Source organism: Papio anubis, chromosome 1 (genome assembly GCF_008728515.1).
Source record: "Papio anubis isolate 15944 chromosome 1, Panubis1.0, whole genome shotgun sequence".
Lineage (NCBI taxonomy): Eukaryota > Metazoa > Chordata > Mammalia > Primates > Cercopithecidae > Papio > Papio anubis.
The window spans coordinates 111,228,156-111,242,389 of record NC_044976.1 but is presented as its reverse complement, the minus strand read 5'-3'; the positions used below and the strand labels follow the sequence as shown (position 1 = coordinate 111,242,389).

Here is a 14,234-nt window from a genome sequence, read left to right as displayed (position 1 = left end):
GGCTCTGTTACAAAACAAGCATATAAGATGGGAAAGCTGACAGAAAGCAAACATTAGTGAGCTATTTGGGTAAGAATAAATCTTTCTCGTTTCTGTACCGTTGGTGCTGGGACAATGCTTGGCACAGGATAATTGCTCAAATATAGAATCTAATTAAATGGAACCATCAAGCCAAAAGGAGGATCAAATATTGTTACAAATGTCAGTGTTTTTTCTTTTTTTTGAGACAGAGTCTTGTTGTGTTACCCAGGCTGGAGTGCAGTGGCACCATCTCAGCTCACTGCAACCTCCGCCTCCCGGGTTCAAGCAGTTCCCCTGCTTCAGCCTCCTGGTAGCTGGGATTACAGGTGCATGCCACCATGCTGGCCAATTTTTATATTTTTAATAGAGACGGGTTTTCGCCATGTTGGCCAGGCTGGTCTCTAACTCCTGACCTCAAATGATCCACTTGCCTCGGCCTCCCAAAGTGCTGGGTAACGGGTGTGAGCCACTACGCCTGGCCTAAAATACATTTTTTTCTGATCACAAAACTGATGTGCTTAGTGTAGAAAAGCATGTAGAAAAACAACTCAATCTTTAAAGCACTAGTGATTATTTCATTTTAAAAATGGAGTATATTTCACATAATTTTTTTTTTTTTTTAAGACAGAGTCTTGGTCTTGTGGCCCAGGCTAGAGCGCAATGGCACGATCTCGGCTCACTGCAACCTCTGCCTCCTGGGTTCAAGCGATTCTCCTGCCTCATCCTCCTGAGTAGCTGGGATTACAGGCACCCACCACCATGCCCAATTAATTTTTGTATTTTTAGTAGAGGCAGGGTTTCACCATGTTGGCCAGGCTGGTCTCGAACTCCTAACCTCAAGTGATCCACCCGCCTCAGCCTCCCAAAGTGCTGGGATTATAGGCGTGAGCCACCGCGCCTGGCCCATAAGTTTTTAAAAAACACACAAAAAGCAAAAAAAAAAACAAAAAACAAAAAAACAAAAGTTTATTTCAGTAGCAATAGTATAATAATAGCTACCATGTAAGCTCACAGTGTACCAGAGACAGTCCTTATCATTTTGTATCTCCTGTTGTATTTCACAAGTCCATGTGAGGTAGGACCGTTTTAGTCCCCATTTTGTAAGTGAACAGGGGCTTCAAAAGGTGAAGTAACTTGGCTAAGATCATACAGCTAGTAAACTAATTATAACTTGGGAACTATTCCTGAAGGTTATTCAATACTTGGTCTTTCAAATTAATATAGCTCAATAGATAACACGTAGTGAAAAAATAATTTGACCCTCCTTCTGGATGTGACTCATACTTTAGGAATTTTGATTTGGGGAGTGAGTGAGTTATAACAGAAGATCCATAGCTGCCTTTTGAGATCAGTCTTCTTCCATCTCATACCCAGTGAGTTACTAAGTTCTATCAGTTTTTATGCTCTAAGTCTTTTTCTCATCTGCCCATTTTTCTCCATCACAACTACTACCCTTATCCAAAGCTCTTGTCTCCTGTTTGGGCTGCTCCTAACTGTAACCTCCTAACTGGTCTACCTGTATCAGTTCCAGCTATTCTTCAGTCTCCTTGAAGTCTCCAGTTCAGAACTCTTCAAGATTTCTTAAAACTCTCCAGTTGCTTCCCCTTACTTTCAGGGTGAAAAGCAAATTCCCTAATGTGGCTTGCAAGGCACTGCATGGACTGGCTCCACCTGTCCCTCCAGCCTCATTTCTACCACTGGCCTCCTGCTTTCTGTGCCCCAGCAACCTGGCCCTTCTTTCACCTCACACACCATGCTCTGTCCTACCATTGTGCCTTTGCACTGCAGTTCTCTGCTTAGATCTAATTCCCATCCCCTTTCTCCTAGATAATTCCTATCCTGCAAATCCCAGCTTAGTTGGCACTTTAAGGAAAGCTTTCTTGACCCCACTTCTTTCAAACTCCCCTGGTAGTACTTGTCACAGTTTGTGTAGTTACTTGATTAACATCTCTCTTGTCCACTGAACTGTGGATGTTAACTCCTCTGTTCACCCTTATCCTCAGGGCCTAGCTGAGCCAGTGCCTGGTATGTGATAAAGGCTAAAAAAATATTGTTAATGAATGATGCAGTGAGTTAGAAAGCCATATGGAATCATATTTAAATTGGTTGTATTAAGTCCTGTTTAAGTGTAGGGTAGAATTTTCCCAGAGATACCAGTTCAATGAGATGCTAATAAATTTTACAGTAATGGAAGTTACATAACCAAAATAAAATTTGGAAACATCAAGTTAAATAGGATTCTTTACTACCAGACTTCACAAATCCTTTATGAGAAAATAATATGCCATTTACCCATTCATTTGACTTTTGAAACATTAAAGCAGTATCCTTGTAGCACATGCTTAAGGGTGCAGACTTCAGAGTCAGACTTTCTATGTTTAAAGCCAAGTCATTTCACTTATTAGTTTTGTGACCATGGACAAATTAGCTAACATCTCTGTAATTTAGTTTTTAAATCTGTCCAGTGAGGATGGTAATAGAATCTGCCTGTTGTAAGGATTAAGCACTTAGAATGGGTGTAAGATATTGCTTTTAAATTTTTAGCACTGGACAAGTGTTCACAGGAATACTCTTTGGGAAATGCTGAGAAAGAGGATTGGCCTGGGTAAATGGGACAGCACTATGGCCTTGGACAAGACTCCCAGGCCTCTTTCAGCAACGCTTATTTCTATAGTGTGTTAAGAGAATTGACTCTAGGTGATCACTGCGTCTCTTCCATTTCCAGTTTGCCGAGAGTTAACTATTTTCAAGTTACTAAAAATAACAGAAGATGCAAAGGCCATTTAAAATCCATGAGGCATTATAAACAGAGGATCAGCTAATTTTCAGCAATTCCTTATACTAATTCATCATTTTGGGACTCTTTAAAGATTGGGTTGACATGTTTCTGAATGGATCCTTAAGCTTTGCTTGGGGGAGAAAAAAACCTGTTTACTCTTAGAAACATAACTGTTTTGTCGTTTTACATATTTAGGTCGGCTCAGTGACATGTATGGAGACTACAAATACACATACTGGGCATGTGGCATCGTCCTAATTATTTCCGGTATCTATCTCTTCATTGGCATGGGCATCAATTATCGACTTTTGGCAAAAGAACAGAAAGCAAACGAGCAGAAAAAGGAAAGTAAAGAGGAAGAGACCAGTATAGATGTTGCTGGAAAGCCAAAGGAAGTTACCAAAGCAGCAGAATCTCCGGACCAGAAAGACACAGAAGAAGGGCCCAAGGAGGAGGACAGTCCAGTCTGAATCCATGGGGCTGAAGGGTAAAATTGAGCAGTTGATGACCCAGGATATCTGAAAATATTCTACTGGCCTGTAATCTACCAGTGGTGCTCAATGCAAATAGTAGACATTTGTGTGGAAATCATACCAGTTGTTCATTGGTGGGATTTTTGTTTGACTCCTTACCAATAGCCTGAATTTAAAATGACATATGCTTTGAGGAGGGAGTGATTGGTAGCAAAAGATGCGGGAAAGAAGTAGGTTTTGTTTTGTTTTGTTTTAATCTTCGCTTTTAATAGTGTCATAAAGATTATAATATGTGCCTTAAGTTTTAGTCATTAGAACTCTAGAGAGCCTTAACTTCTTAAACCATTTTTGCTGAATTCATCTATTTCGAGTGTTGTGTTAAAAGGAAAAATAACAACTAGCTTGTTTGAGGCAAATCCAAAATTTAAAATTAATCTTGCTTCATTGTTACATGTAATATATTTCAGACATTTTCACTGGAAGATTTATGAACAGAAATATTGGTTGAAAATTAGAGATTTTATAAAATGCTGACAAATATTTTCCTAGCATAAGTGGATTTCTGGCATATGTTTCTGCTAGCTACATATTTAGGAAATTCAAAGCATAAAACTTTGGCAACATCTTGGCTGTTCTAGACACAGTGTACTTGTCAACCCCTCTCAGGTACCTTTTCTTGGGATGCTTATTAGAAGCCAAGTACAGTGCTTAAGGTTTGTTTTCATTAAATTAGCTATTTTTGCTCCCCTGTTCAAAGATGCATTTTGAGTGTTTATAGATCACTGCCCTTTTTGAAATCACCTGGTATTATTTTTCTCACTGGAAAAGTTAGTATTAAAATCTACAAAACTACATATTTGTGCCTCCTTGGTAAATACAACACACCTAATTAAATGTAGACAGATATTTCAAACATCAGCTGAATTCACTTAAGTTTTTCCAAAACCTCAGTTAAACTGTGAAGCTATTGGAATTTTTTTTTCCTGGAGTTTTTCCCCTTTGATTCACAGTGGTCCCATTTATATCTGCTTCCAGCTTAGTGCTATGCATAAGATATGTGTGTGTTTGGTGTTTTGTTGTGCTGTTTTTTTTGTTTTTTTTTTGTTTTTTTTTTTTAATTTTATTTTTTAATGTTTGCAAATTAAAAAGGGCCAGAAAAATTTGGCACCAGACAAACGAATAAAGATAGGATTGGGAAAGAAGTTGCTAAGTGTGCTTAGTTTTAATAAGTAATTCTTTCTCTTTTTTCAGAGAAGGCCTTACAGAAAATCGTTGTTGAATTGTTGGATGCATTCTTACTCTCCACACAAACCTAGAAATTTCGTGACCCCTTTCACTTACCTGAAAATTAGAGAAATTGATTCAGTATAAGGATAAGGAGGGAAGGTGGACCAGAATGAAAACTGTAAATATTTTTTTAACCTAATATCACTTAAATCGAGGCAGAAAGATATAGATATTCAATGAATTATATTCAATGCATTTAAAATACCACTGTAATTGACAGAGTTAAAAGCATAGATACAAAACCTTGTGTAAGAGGCTGACTTTTCCAAATAAACATTTTTTAAGAAAATATTTCTTCTTCCAAATGTCTATTTTCTTCAGGAAAATATTGCTGTGTCTTCATTTTCATTACCAGGTTTCATTTCGGGCCTTGCTAAATTGATTGAATTAAATCATCCAGCTTGTGAGCCTTGATATTTGGGTATATGATTTATTTTCATTTGAATTTCTCCTTTTCTCTTCTTTGCTGTAAGGCAAGGAGGAGGGGAATTTTAAAACCATCTTATTTGAACTGAGAGCATCCAGAGCATTTAACCTTAAGGAAACAATGAAAAAATCCCTTTGTATACCTGGGCATCATGGCAGATAGAGGAAGACTGTTCGAGGAGAAAACTGCTGCTGAGAGTGTTGGCAGGCTTGGCCTCAGGTTCGACTCTAATTTTCTTCGGACCCAAGTTGATAATCTCTGTGTACCTCTCCTCTCTTCCCCTCTATAAAAATGAGGATTAGGCCAGGTGCAGTGGCTCATGCCTGTAATCCCGGCACTTTGGGGGGCCGAGGCGGGTGGATCACAAGGTCAGGAGATCGAGACCATCCTGGCTAACACAGTGAAACCCCGTCTCTACTAAAAATACAAAAAAATTAGCCGGGCGTGGTGGCGGATGCCTGTAGTCCCAGCTACTCAGGGAGGCTGAGGCAGGAGAATGGCGTGAATCCGCGAGGCGGAGCTTGCAGCGAGCCGAGATCGCGCTACTGTACTCCAGCCTGGGTGACAGAGCAAGACTCATCTCAAAAAAAAAAAAAATTAGCCAAGCGTGGTGGTGGACTCCTGTAGTCCCAGCTACTCGGGAGGCTGAGGCAGGAGAATCGCTTGAACCCAGGAGGCAGAGGTTGCAGTGAGCTGAGATTGTACCACTGCATTCCAGCCTGGGCAACAGAGCAAGACTCTGTCTCAAAAAAAAAAAGGTACTGGATACAGTGTAAACACAACTCATATACAATGAGAAACTAAAAAAAAGATGTGTGACATGCTTTATTGCCATGGTCTGGAACTGAACCTACTGTAGTATCTTTAAGGTATGCCTATAACTGGCTCAAAGCTGGAACTAAATGTTTTATTACCCGTACAACCCTGACTTTTTCCCACTGAAGATAAATGCTTAAGGGATTTATTCAGGATCGGTTTTGGTAACAGAACCAACACTAAAGCTCAACATAAGCCTGCTCTTAGTCTCTCCTTATTAATCAGCTTATCATCTCTGTGTTGCAGGTCAACACTGGAAGCAACTGTGCTTTCTGATCTAGTCTGTTGTCCTTTACTCCATTTGAAGATTGACTGCATTTAAAGTTTTATTTCAGTTAACATGGCTTCAGTGGCTGCTTTGGGAAAATAGATGTATGCATAAAGCACCTGCTTTTCTTTTTCTCTGTAACACAGAGGGAATATAGACAGTTCTTAGGTAGTTGCAGTGCCTGAAAAGGCATGGGACTGTTCGTGGGTACACACTCTGAAACAGGCTCCCAAGTCAAAGCAGGAAGAGTATTCAAGAAACTGATAGGTTGAACAATTGCAGGTCATGGTAACATAAATCATATCATATTACCATGTTATACCCAAATCTATGAAGTGTCTTAACTAGCCAACATAAATGCATAGTTTGTACAAAACTATGTATTGTATTAATGAAAGGATGATGGTAAAATAAATGGTTAAAAACCATTTAATATTTCCATATGAACAAATGGCTTATTGTAATAAATCTCAGATTGATAAACTGGATATTGGTTGCATGTTTGTATGAAAAAGCTAAATGTCTGGGTTTTACCCTCTCTGGGAAATGGTTCACAGTATAAGAAGTCTAATCATCAGTGCAGTATGCCCCTCACCACCATCCCCTCACACACACTTTTGCTTAGAAAGATGAGGAAATGTTAACAGAAAAGCTTCCCAAAGTGCTGGAATTACAGGCATGAGCCACTGCACCCCGCCATTATGGTTGGTTTTAATAATCAAGTCAGGCACTGCTTAGAAGACATGAAGAAAGAGGTTAATGATAGACTTATGTAACTGACCATTCTTTCAGTGTATGATGGGAAATGACAACTCAAGTTTGCCTGGCTTGCCTAAATGTGAGCAATTGAAGCAAGTTGCTTCAGACTTTAAAAGAATCTGGGCAGGGAGGGGTGGTGGTTTACATATGTCACTACCCGAAATGTGTTCCAGCTTTAGGGTTTTAGATTCAGTCACTCTTTTTTCCTCCATTCAGTCTGGGCCACTGTGGCAAAGTCATTGAAATGTAAGCAGTTGGAAGCAGTAGAGCATAGAGTATCTTTCTCCTCAGCTGAAGAGCATCAGTATATTTACTTTTTGCTTTTACTCTGACTTGCCCAGAGGAGATAGATAGCAAAAGGAATCACATCCTACTGGTTGTTTAGCAAGGGAGACTGCCTGGGTTTAAACTGAGATCAGACAAGTTACTCAACCACCCTAAGCATCAAGGTTTTTTCCTAATAAAATGTGTTAATAATAATTAGTACCCACCCCTAGGGTTGTCAAGAAGGTTAATAAGTGGATGCACTTGACTCTAAAAAGTTCATGCAGCCGGGCGCAGTGGCTCACACCTGTAATCCCAGCACTTTGGGAGGCCGAGACGGGCGGATCACGAGGTCAGGAGATCGAGACCATCCTGGCTAACACGGTGAAACCCCGTCTCTACTAAAAATACAATTAGCCGGGCACAGTGGCGGGCACCTGTAGTCCCAGCTACACGGGAGGCTGAGGCAGGAGAATGGCGTGAACCCGGGAGGCGGAGCTTGCAGTGAGTGGAGATCGCAACACTGCACTCCAGCCTGGGCGACAGAGCGAGACTCGTCTCAAAAAAAAAAAGTTCATGCTTAGGGGTAAAAAGGCTATGATAATTCCTGAGGTGGACTCTTACTTGCCAGAGGATAGTTTCAGGGTGACTCTTAAGAATATTAGCTAAACAATTAAATCCTCCTATTTGATCAGCTTCTCCTTTTAGTCTTCCCAATATATTGGTCTTTCTTTGGTAAATGAAGGGATGAAACTAACACTGCACCAAATGGTGCATATAAACCAGCTTTTCACGTAAGATGGATTTGAATATCAAAGTCCTTAGTCTTTCTACTCTAATACCACACTCCCTCCATAGGGAAAAGATGCCATACTAGTAGCAGATAAACTTTTCCCCTCAATAACTAACGATTCTATAAAAGAAGAAATAAAACTAGTAAATAATCTTGGCTAAGGTTTTTTATACCTAGCAGTGTCTTCAAATGCAAATGGAAAGGTTGATGAAATATCTATTTTCCCTACTACATCACAACAGTTTAAATGATAAATTATTACCGGTTGGTGGCTGAGTAAATTGGTATGTGTATCAAGCACAATTGGTAATATATATCAAGCACAAGGAACTTGTTTTTCCTAAAAATTTCAGATTTTGAAATTTGTCTAAGAAAGTTTTTGCCTGTCTTTGAAATTATCAATTTCTTTGAAAAATTATTAGGTTGGGTATCAGTGTTTTTTTCGTGTTTGTTGTAGTTTGTTTTTGAGACAGGGTCTCACTCTGTTGCCTAGGCTGGAGTGAGGTGGCACTATCAGTCACTGCTCACTGCAGCCTCAACCTTTCAGGGTCAAGCAATCCACCTACTTCAGCCTCCCAAGTAGCTGGGACTAACTATAACTTTTTTGTGTATGTGAGACGGTGTCTTGCTCTGTCTGTCACTCAGGCTGAAGTGCAGTGGCGCAATCTCGGCTCACTGAAACCTCTGCCCCCCAGGTTCAAGCAATTGTCTTTCCTCAGCCTCCTGAGTACCTGGGATTACAGGCACATGCCACCACACCTGACTAAGTTTTGTATTTTTTTAGTAGAGAAAGGATTTCACCATATTGGCCAGGCTGATCTCGAACTCCTGACCTCATAACTATAACTTTTATAGAGACTGGATCTTACTATGTTGCTTAGGCTGGTCTCCGACTCTTGAGTTCAAGCAATCCTCCTGCCTGGGCCTCACAAAGTGTTGGGATTACAGACATGAGCCACTGCGCCTGGCCTCAATAAATAGTTAGATGGATATGGTTATGAAGTCCCTGTGATACAAACATGGCATAATATTAAGTGAAAATACACAAACTAGACCTGAGGCAGTGGCTCACACCTATATTTCCATCTCTTTGGGAGGCCAAGGCAGGCAGATCACCTGAGGTCAGAAGTTAGAGACCAGCCTGACCAACATGGAGAAACCCCGTCTCTATAAAAATACAAAATTAGCCAGGCATGGTGGCGTGTGCCTGTAGTCCCAGCTACTCAGAGGGCTGAGGCAGGAGAATCTCTTGAACCCGGGAGGTGGAGGTTGTGGTAAGCCAAGATTGCGCCACTGCACTCCAGCCTGGGCAACAAGAGTGAAACTCCATCGCAAAAAAAAAAGAAAAAGAAAAAGAAAAAATAGTGATATCACAAAAAGAGGTGGAATTTGCTTGTCCATATGGCTATCATTTGTTCATTCACCAACAGATATTTATTGGACACTTAGTATATCCCAGGCATTCTTTCAGGCTTTGAGAATCCAGCAGTGAATAAAACACAATATGTTTTCACAGGCATCTTACATTCTAGTAGGGAAAAATAGGTGACGAACAGTAAGTTAATAAGAAAACAGTAGTTTTCAGAATAGAGCAATGGATATAAAATCAGCCTTCATTCATTCATTCACCCAAACTATTTTTTGTAGCATCTTCTATGTTTTGTGTCTGGCTCCATTAGCTGGATAGAGGGCATATAGCAGTGAACAAAATTCAGTTCCTAGCACCCAGAGGTTCTAGTGTAGTGGGGAAGATATGTAGTAACTGCTGTGGTGTGGTAACACATGGAGAAACCTAATCCAATCTTGGGAGAGCATAAAAAGATCAAAAATTATGTTTTTGAGCAAGTTAAATCTATCTGATCTTTGATAAACATTATAAAACTATTTTGAGGATTATGTGTGAAAGTACACAGCACACCGTGAGTACATAGTAACAGTATATTAAGTGCATAGTCATTGTAGAAATCTGAATCTCCTTGAACATTCTGCAATGCAGTGTAGCAAGTATCAGTTAGGTCATCAACCAGAACAACAATGAATAAAGAACAGCTGATGGTTGTATAGCTCATCCAATTTTACAAAGGCCTTTCAAATATATTCTATCATCTGATCCTGCAAAATCCTAGGGAAGTGAGTATAATTAAAAATACTGACTCTTTATCTGGGCCTTCATCATAGTGGGTCATCCTCCCAGGTTGTCAGGGAGCACAAAGCAGGATTGCAGACAGCTTAGCTGCTAGAGCTGAAGGTTGTGCTGGATGGAAGCTTTGGAATCATACAAGAATGCAAGAGACCAAATCCTGGGTGAACCTGAGGGTGATTAATGGCTAAACCAATCCCTGAGTTCTGCACCAAAATGTGTAAAATGGTTCCTGTCCCCACAAATATACAATCTGATTCTGTCCCTTGGCTTTGAAATGCATAATATGATGTTTTTTTCATTTGTGGATTTCCTTTCCTAATATGCTTTACTGATTCCAGAATTAAAACTTTGCATTTCCTGAGCTTACTCTGGCCAGATCCCAAGAGGAAGTGGCCAGAAGCCATTAAGAGGGCCAGGAGGGGAGCTGGACCAGGATTAAAAGTCACCTGGTGTGCTGACAATCTGTATGTGCGTAATTATCAACAGAAGGTTTATAATGGTTGTAGTCTTTGTGATTTATCTTTCTTTTCCTTTCTCCACACTCTTTTGCCCCCACCGCCGCTTCTAACCACTTTGAGGCCCAAAAAAAAGGGCCCGGGTACTTTGGTCAGGCTCTATTTGTATATGCTTTTTAGAATGGGAGTTGTACAAACTTGATATCAACGCTTTTCGCTTTAAGTTTCAAGTACTATCTCAGTTCTTACATGCTAAGAATGAGAACCAGGCCTGCAGTAGCAGGTTTTCTGAGCTAGACACCTTGGGGGGCTCTCCCTGTGCATCAGCCCCTCCCTCACTCCCACCCTTTCCTGTCCCCCCATGCCACAGTTGCCAAATCCTGTAGATTCAGCCAGTTTACTGTTTCTCCTTTCCATCCCCTCCTCTTCGTTTTCCTTGCTGTTGGCTTAGTTTTCAACAGCTTCCGTCTTTTCTCATTCACCACTTCGGATCCAGCCTCAACAGTGCTGCCAGAATCATTTTTCCAAAAGGGCCAAATCTCTCAGTGTTTTTTTTTTTTTTTTTTTTTTTTGTAACAATTTTTTTAAAAGCCTATACCTCTTTTATAACTGCAAACAAGAGCAATAAAGATAATAAAGCTCAATCCAATAATGTCTTTTTTTTCTGCTTAAAATCCTGTAGTTTGAGGATAAAGTCCAAACTCCTTGGCTTCAGGCCTCACAGGGCCCTTCTGTGATTTCCTTCCTCCGTGAAGGAAACTCCTGAAGTTTCCTTCAGCCTTATCTCTTACCACTCTTCAGCCCACACCCTGCTCTCCAGGCCAACTACATTTCTTAGGGCTGACCTGTACCTGGAAGCCCCACCCTTCTTTCCCCTCTGCAGCAACGCCTTATCCTCTGAAATTTGGGAACCTTACCTGATCCCACAATTTCATTTCAATTGCCCTCTTAACTGAAGTGCAGTTACAATGCAAGTCTTTCAAATCTCGGGTCTCAAATCTCAGATAGGGCACTTACTAGCTCTGGATCCTTAGGCAAGTTACTTAACCTCTAGGCCTTGGCTTCCATATCTGTAAAATGGAACTAATAATAGAACTTAACTTACAGGGTCGCCATGAGGATTAAATCTATAAAACCCTTAGCATAGTGCCTGACATGGAATAAATGCTCACTGTGTATTAATTATTGCTTTCTCTTTCACAGATACCACTATTAAAGGATAGTTTTCAAAATGGTAAAAGCATAACTCAGAGAATAAACATACATTTATTTAAAACATGAATTAAGGAGGAAACTAGTAGGATTTTATAACTGTAAAATGGAACTTTACTTATAAAACTGCCTTTGCAAAATTATGACTGAGACAGCAAAAGAGATCTAACTTAACAGACTCCACGTTGCTTCTAACCTGCAAGCCGTCCTTGTTCATTCCTGGGTATAGGCCAAACTAACTTTGAAAGAAGCTTAGTTTATAGTTTAAACAAAGACAGCTCTTTCCCAAAGCAGATGTCCTTTTTGCCTGGGACTAACATTAGCCACAAGATTAGAAATTATGATTTATGAGTCGTGCAGCTGGAGGCTACAAGATTCTGATCCTCCCTAAACTGCTCCTAAGATCAGTGCTTGAGATATTTTGCAGACTCGGCACTTGATGGATCATCTGGCACCCCCCAGTTGAAAAACTGGCTCAAATGATCTTGTAGCCCCCACCCACGAAGTGATTCAGTGCAAGAAGACAGCTCCGACTCCCTATGATTTCATCTCCGACAAATCAGCACTCCTGGCTCACTGGCTTTCCCCCGCCCACCAAGTTGTCCTTAAAAATTCTGCTCCCTGAATGCCTGGGGAGACTGATTTGAGTAATAATAAAACTCTGGTCTCCAGGACAGCCGGCTCTGTGTAAATTACTCTTTCTCTATTGCAATTCCCCTGTCTTGATGAATGCTCTGTCTAGGCAGCAGGCAAGGTGAACCCCTCAGGCGGTTACACTTGGAAAGATTTGTTCTGTACTGGACAAAACGTATTTATTTGCATTGCCATGAACAGAAGTTGTTTGCATCCTGCATCCGGTTCTAGACAGAAAACATTTGCACCATCATCAGGCCTCCCCATTAACTTTCATTTCTACAGAGTTATAAAACAGTCCAGCACTTTTGTAGCATAGAATCGGATAACCTGGAACTCTAAATAACACACATCATTCCATTGAAAGACAGCCAGTAATTCTTTGCCCATTTAAAAGTCTTTCACAATTTTTCCTAGCACTGCAGTGCATTGTACACGTTAGTTTGCTCTTCTAAATCCCTACCAAACTGTGAACTTCTTGAGATGAGAAAGAACTGCACACAAAGTGAGATATACCATTTGATTTTAGGGCCTGGGGAAGCTTCTGCAGGAGGTGACATTTCAACCAGGTAGAGAAAGATAATGCTGCATTTCTCCTGGAGAAAAGCATCCAGAGAGAGCTATGTAGGAACCATGGTAGAACTGACAGTCAAGCATTGTTAAACACAAACTGTGTGCCAGGCCCTGGGCTAGGTTAAGAGGATAAAAAGCTGAATAAAGCCTGGTCTCTATTTTTAAGAAGCTTTAAGTCCGATGGTGGCATGAAAAGGAAATCAGTGCTTATAATATAGCGTGATGAGGACCCTAAAAGTCCGCAGGTCAAATTTCGGAGACTCACATGAACCAACGCAGAGTGTTCCCCAAGCCCAAGTCTGATGAAGGGCAGAAAACAGAGGAGATCCCAGTGGGCCTGTGGGCTACTGGATAGGAAAAGCAAATTATTTTTCTCTGTACTCAACACTCGACATAGAATATGCCTGTGATCAAATGTATAGGGATTTTTCTCCACATCAAGCAATTTTCCAATTTTCTACAAACACCAACTGAGAGTCTTACAACTAAACTCAATTGTGATACTATCTAACCTAGGTATAGTGTCAGATCACACAGACCCAGTTCCAGGCTGGGCATGGTGGCTTACGCCTGTAATCCCAGCACTTTGGGAGACTGAGGTGGGTGGATCATCCGAGCTCAGGAGTTCCAGACCAGCCTGGGCAACATGGTGAAACCCCATCTCTACTAAAAATACAAAAAATTAGGCAGGCATAGTGGCACACGCCTGTAATCTCAACTACTTGGGAGGCTAAGGCAGGAGAGTTGCTTGAACCCAGGAGGTGGAGGTTGCAGTGAGCCGAGATTGCGCCACTCCACTCAAGCCTGGGTGAAAAAGCAAGACCCTGTCTCAAAAAAAAAAAAAAAAAAAGGACTCAGTTCCACACGTTCACACTCCAACTGCAAATAGTAGACCTTCATGTTACTCACAACTTCTGTCCAACTTAGCTACAAATTAGAGGTTTTACAAATTAGACCCTTTCTTGGGTTCAATCACTTGCTACAGTGGCTCACAGAATTAAGGGAAACGCTTTACTTTCATTTACCGATTTATTATAAAGGTGTAAAATAAAATGTATGGGAAGCCATTGTTTTGGACTGAGCTCCTGCACTAGACCCCAAAAGAAAAAATCAAAATGGAGTCACTTATGCTAAGTGTCATGCAATCAAGCTGAAACTTCAAGGAAGCAGGAAAATTCCCCATTAGACCAATTTTTCCTAAAAACAAAAGATTCATACCAACCAGTCAGAAGACGCCCAGTCAACCTGAACTGGCATGTTAAGGCAGTCTCCTCTTAACTCTTACAAGGAAAGTAACCTGAAGTAACCTGATGTTAACAATCTGCTTCTGG

At 40.7% G+C, this 14,234-nt stretch overlaps 1 protein-coding gene across 3 annotated transcripts in view; it reads left to right on the top strand.

Moving 5' to 3' along the window:
- Window positions 1–4,851, top strand: part of SLC16A1 (solute carrier family 16 member 1) — a 41,057-nt gene extending 36,206 nt beyond the window's left edge. For 2 of the 3 annotated variants that reach the window (XM_003892406.3, XM_009215597.4), the window contains exon 5: window positions 2,996–4,117. In XM_003892406.3, the coding sequence (XP_003892455.1) occupies window positions 2,996–3,270 (275 nt within the window). In that variant the 3' untranslated portion in view covers window positions 3,271–4,117. Of the gene's footprint in view, window positions 1–2,995 lie in introns of all 3 variants that reach the window. The other variant, XM_003892405.4, reaches the window with a different exon arrangement.
- Window positions 4,852–14,234: the final 9,383 nt, after the last annotated feature.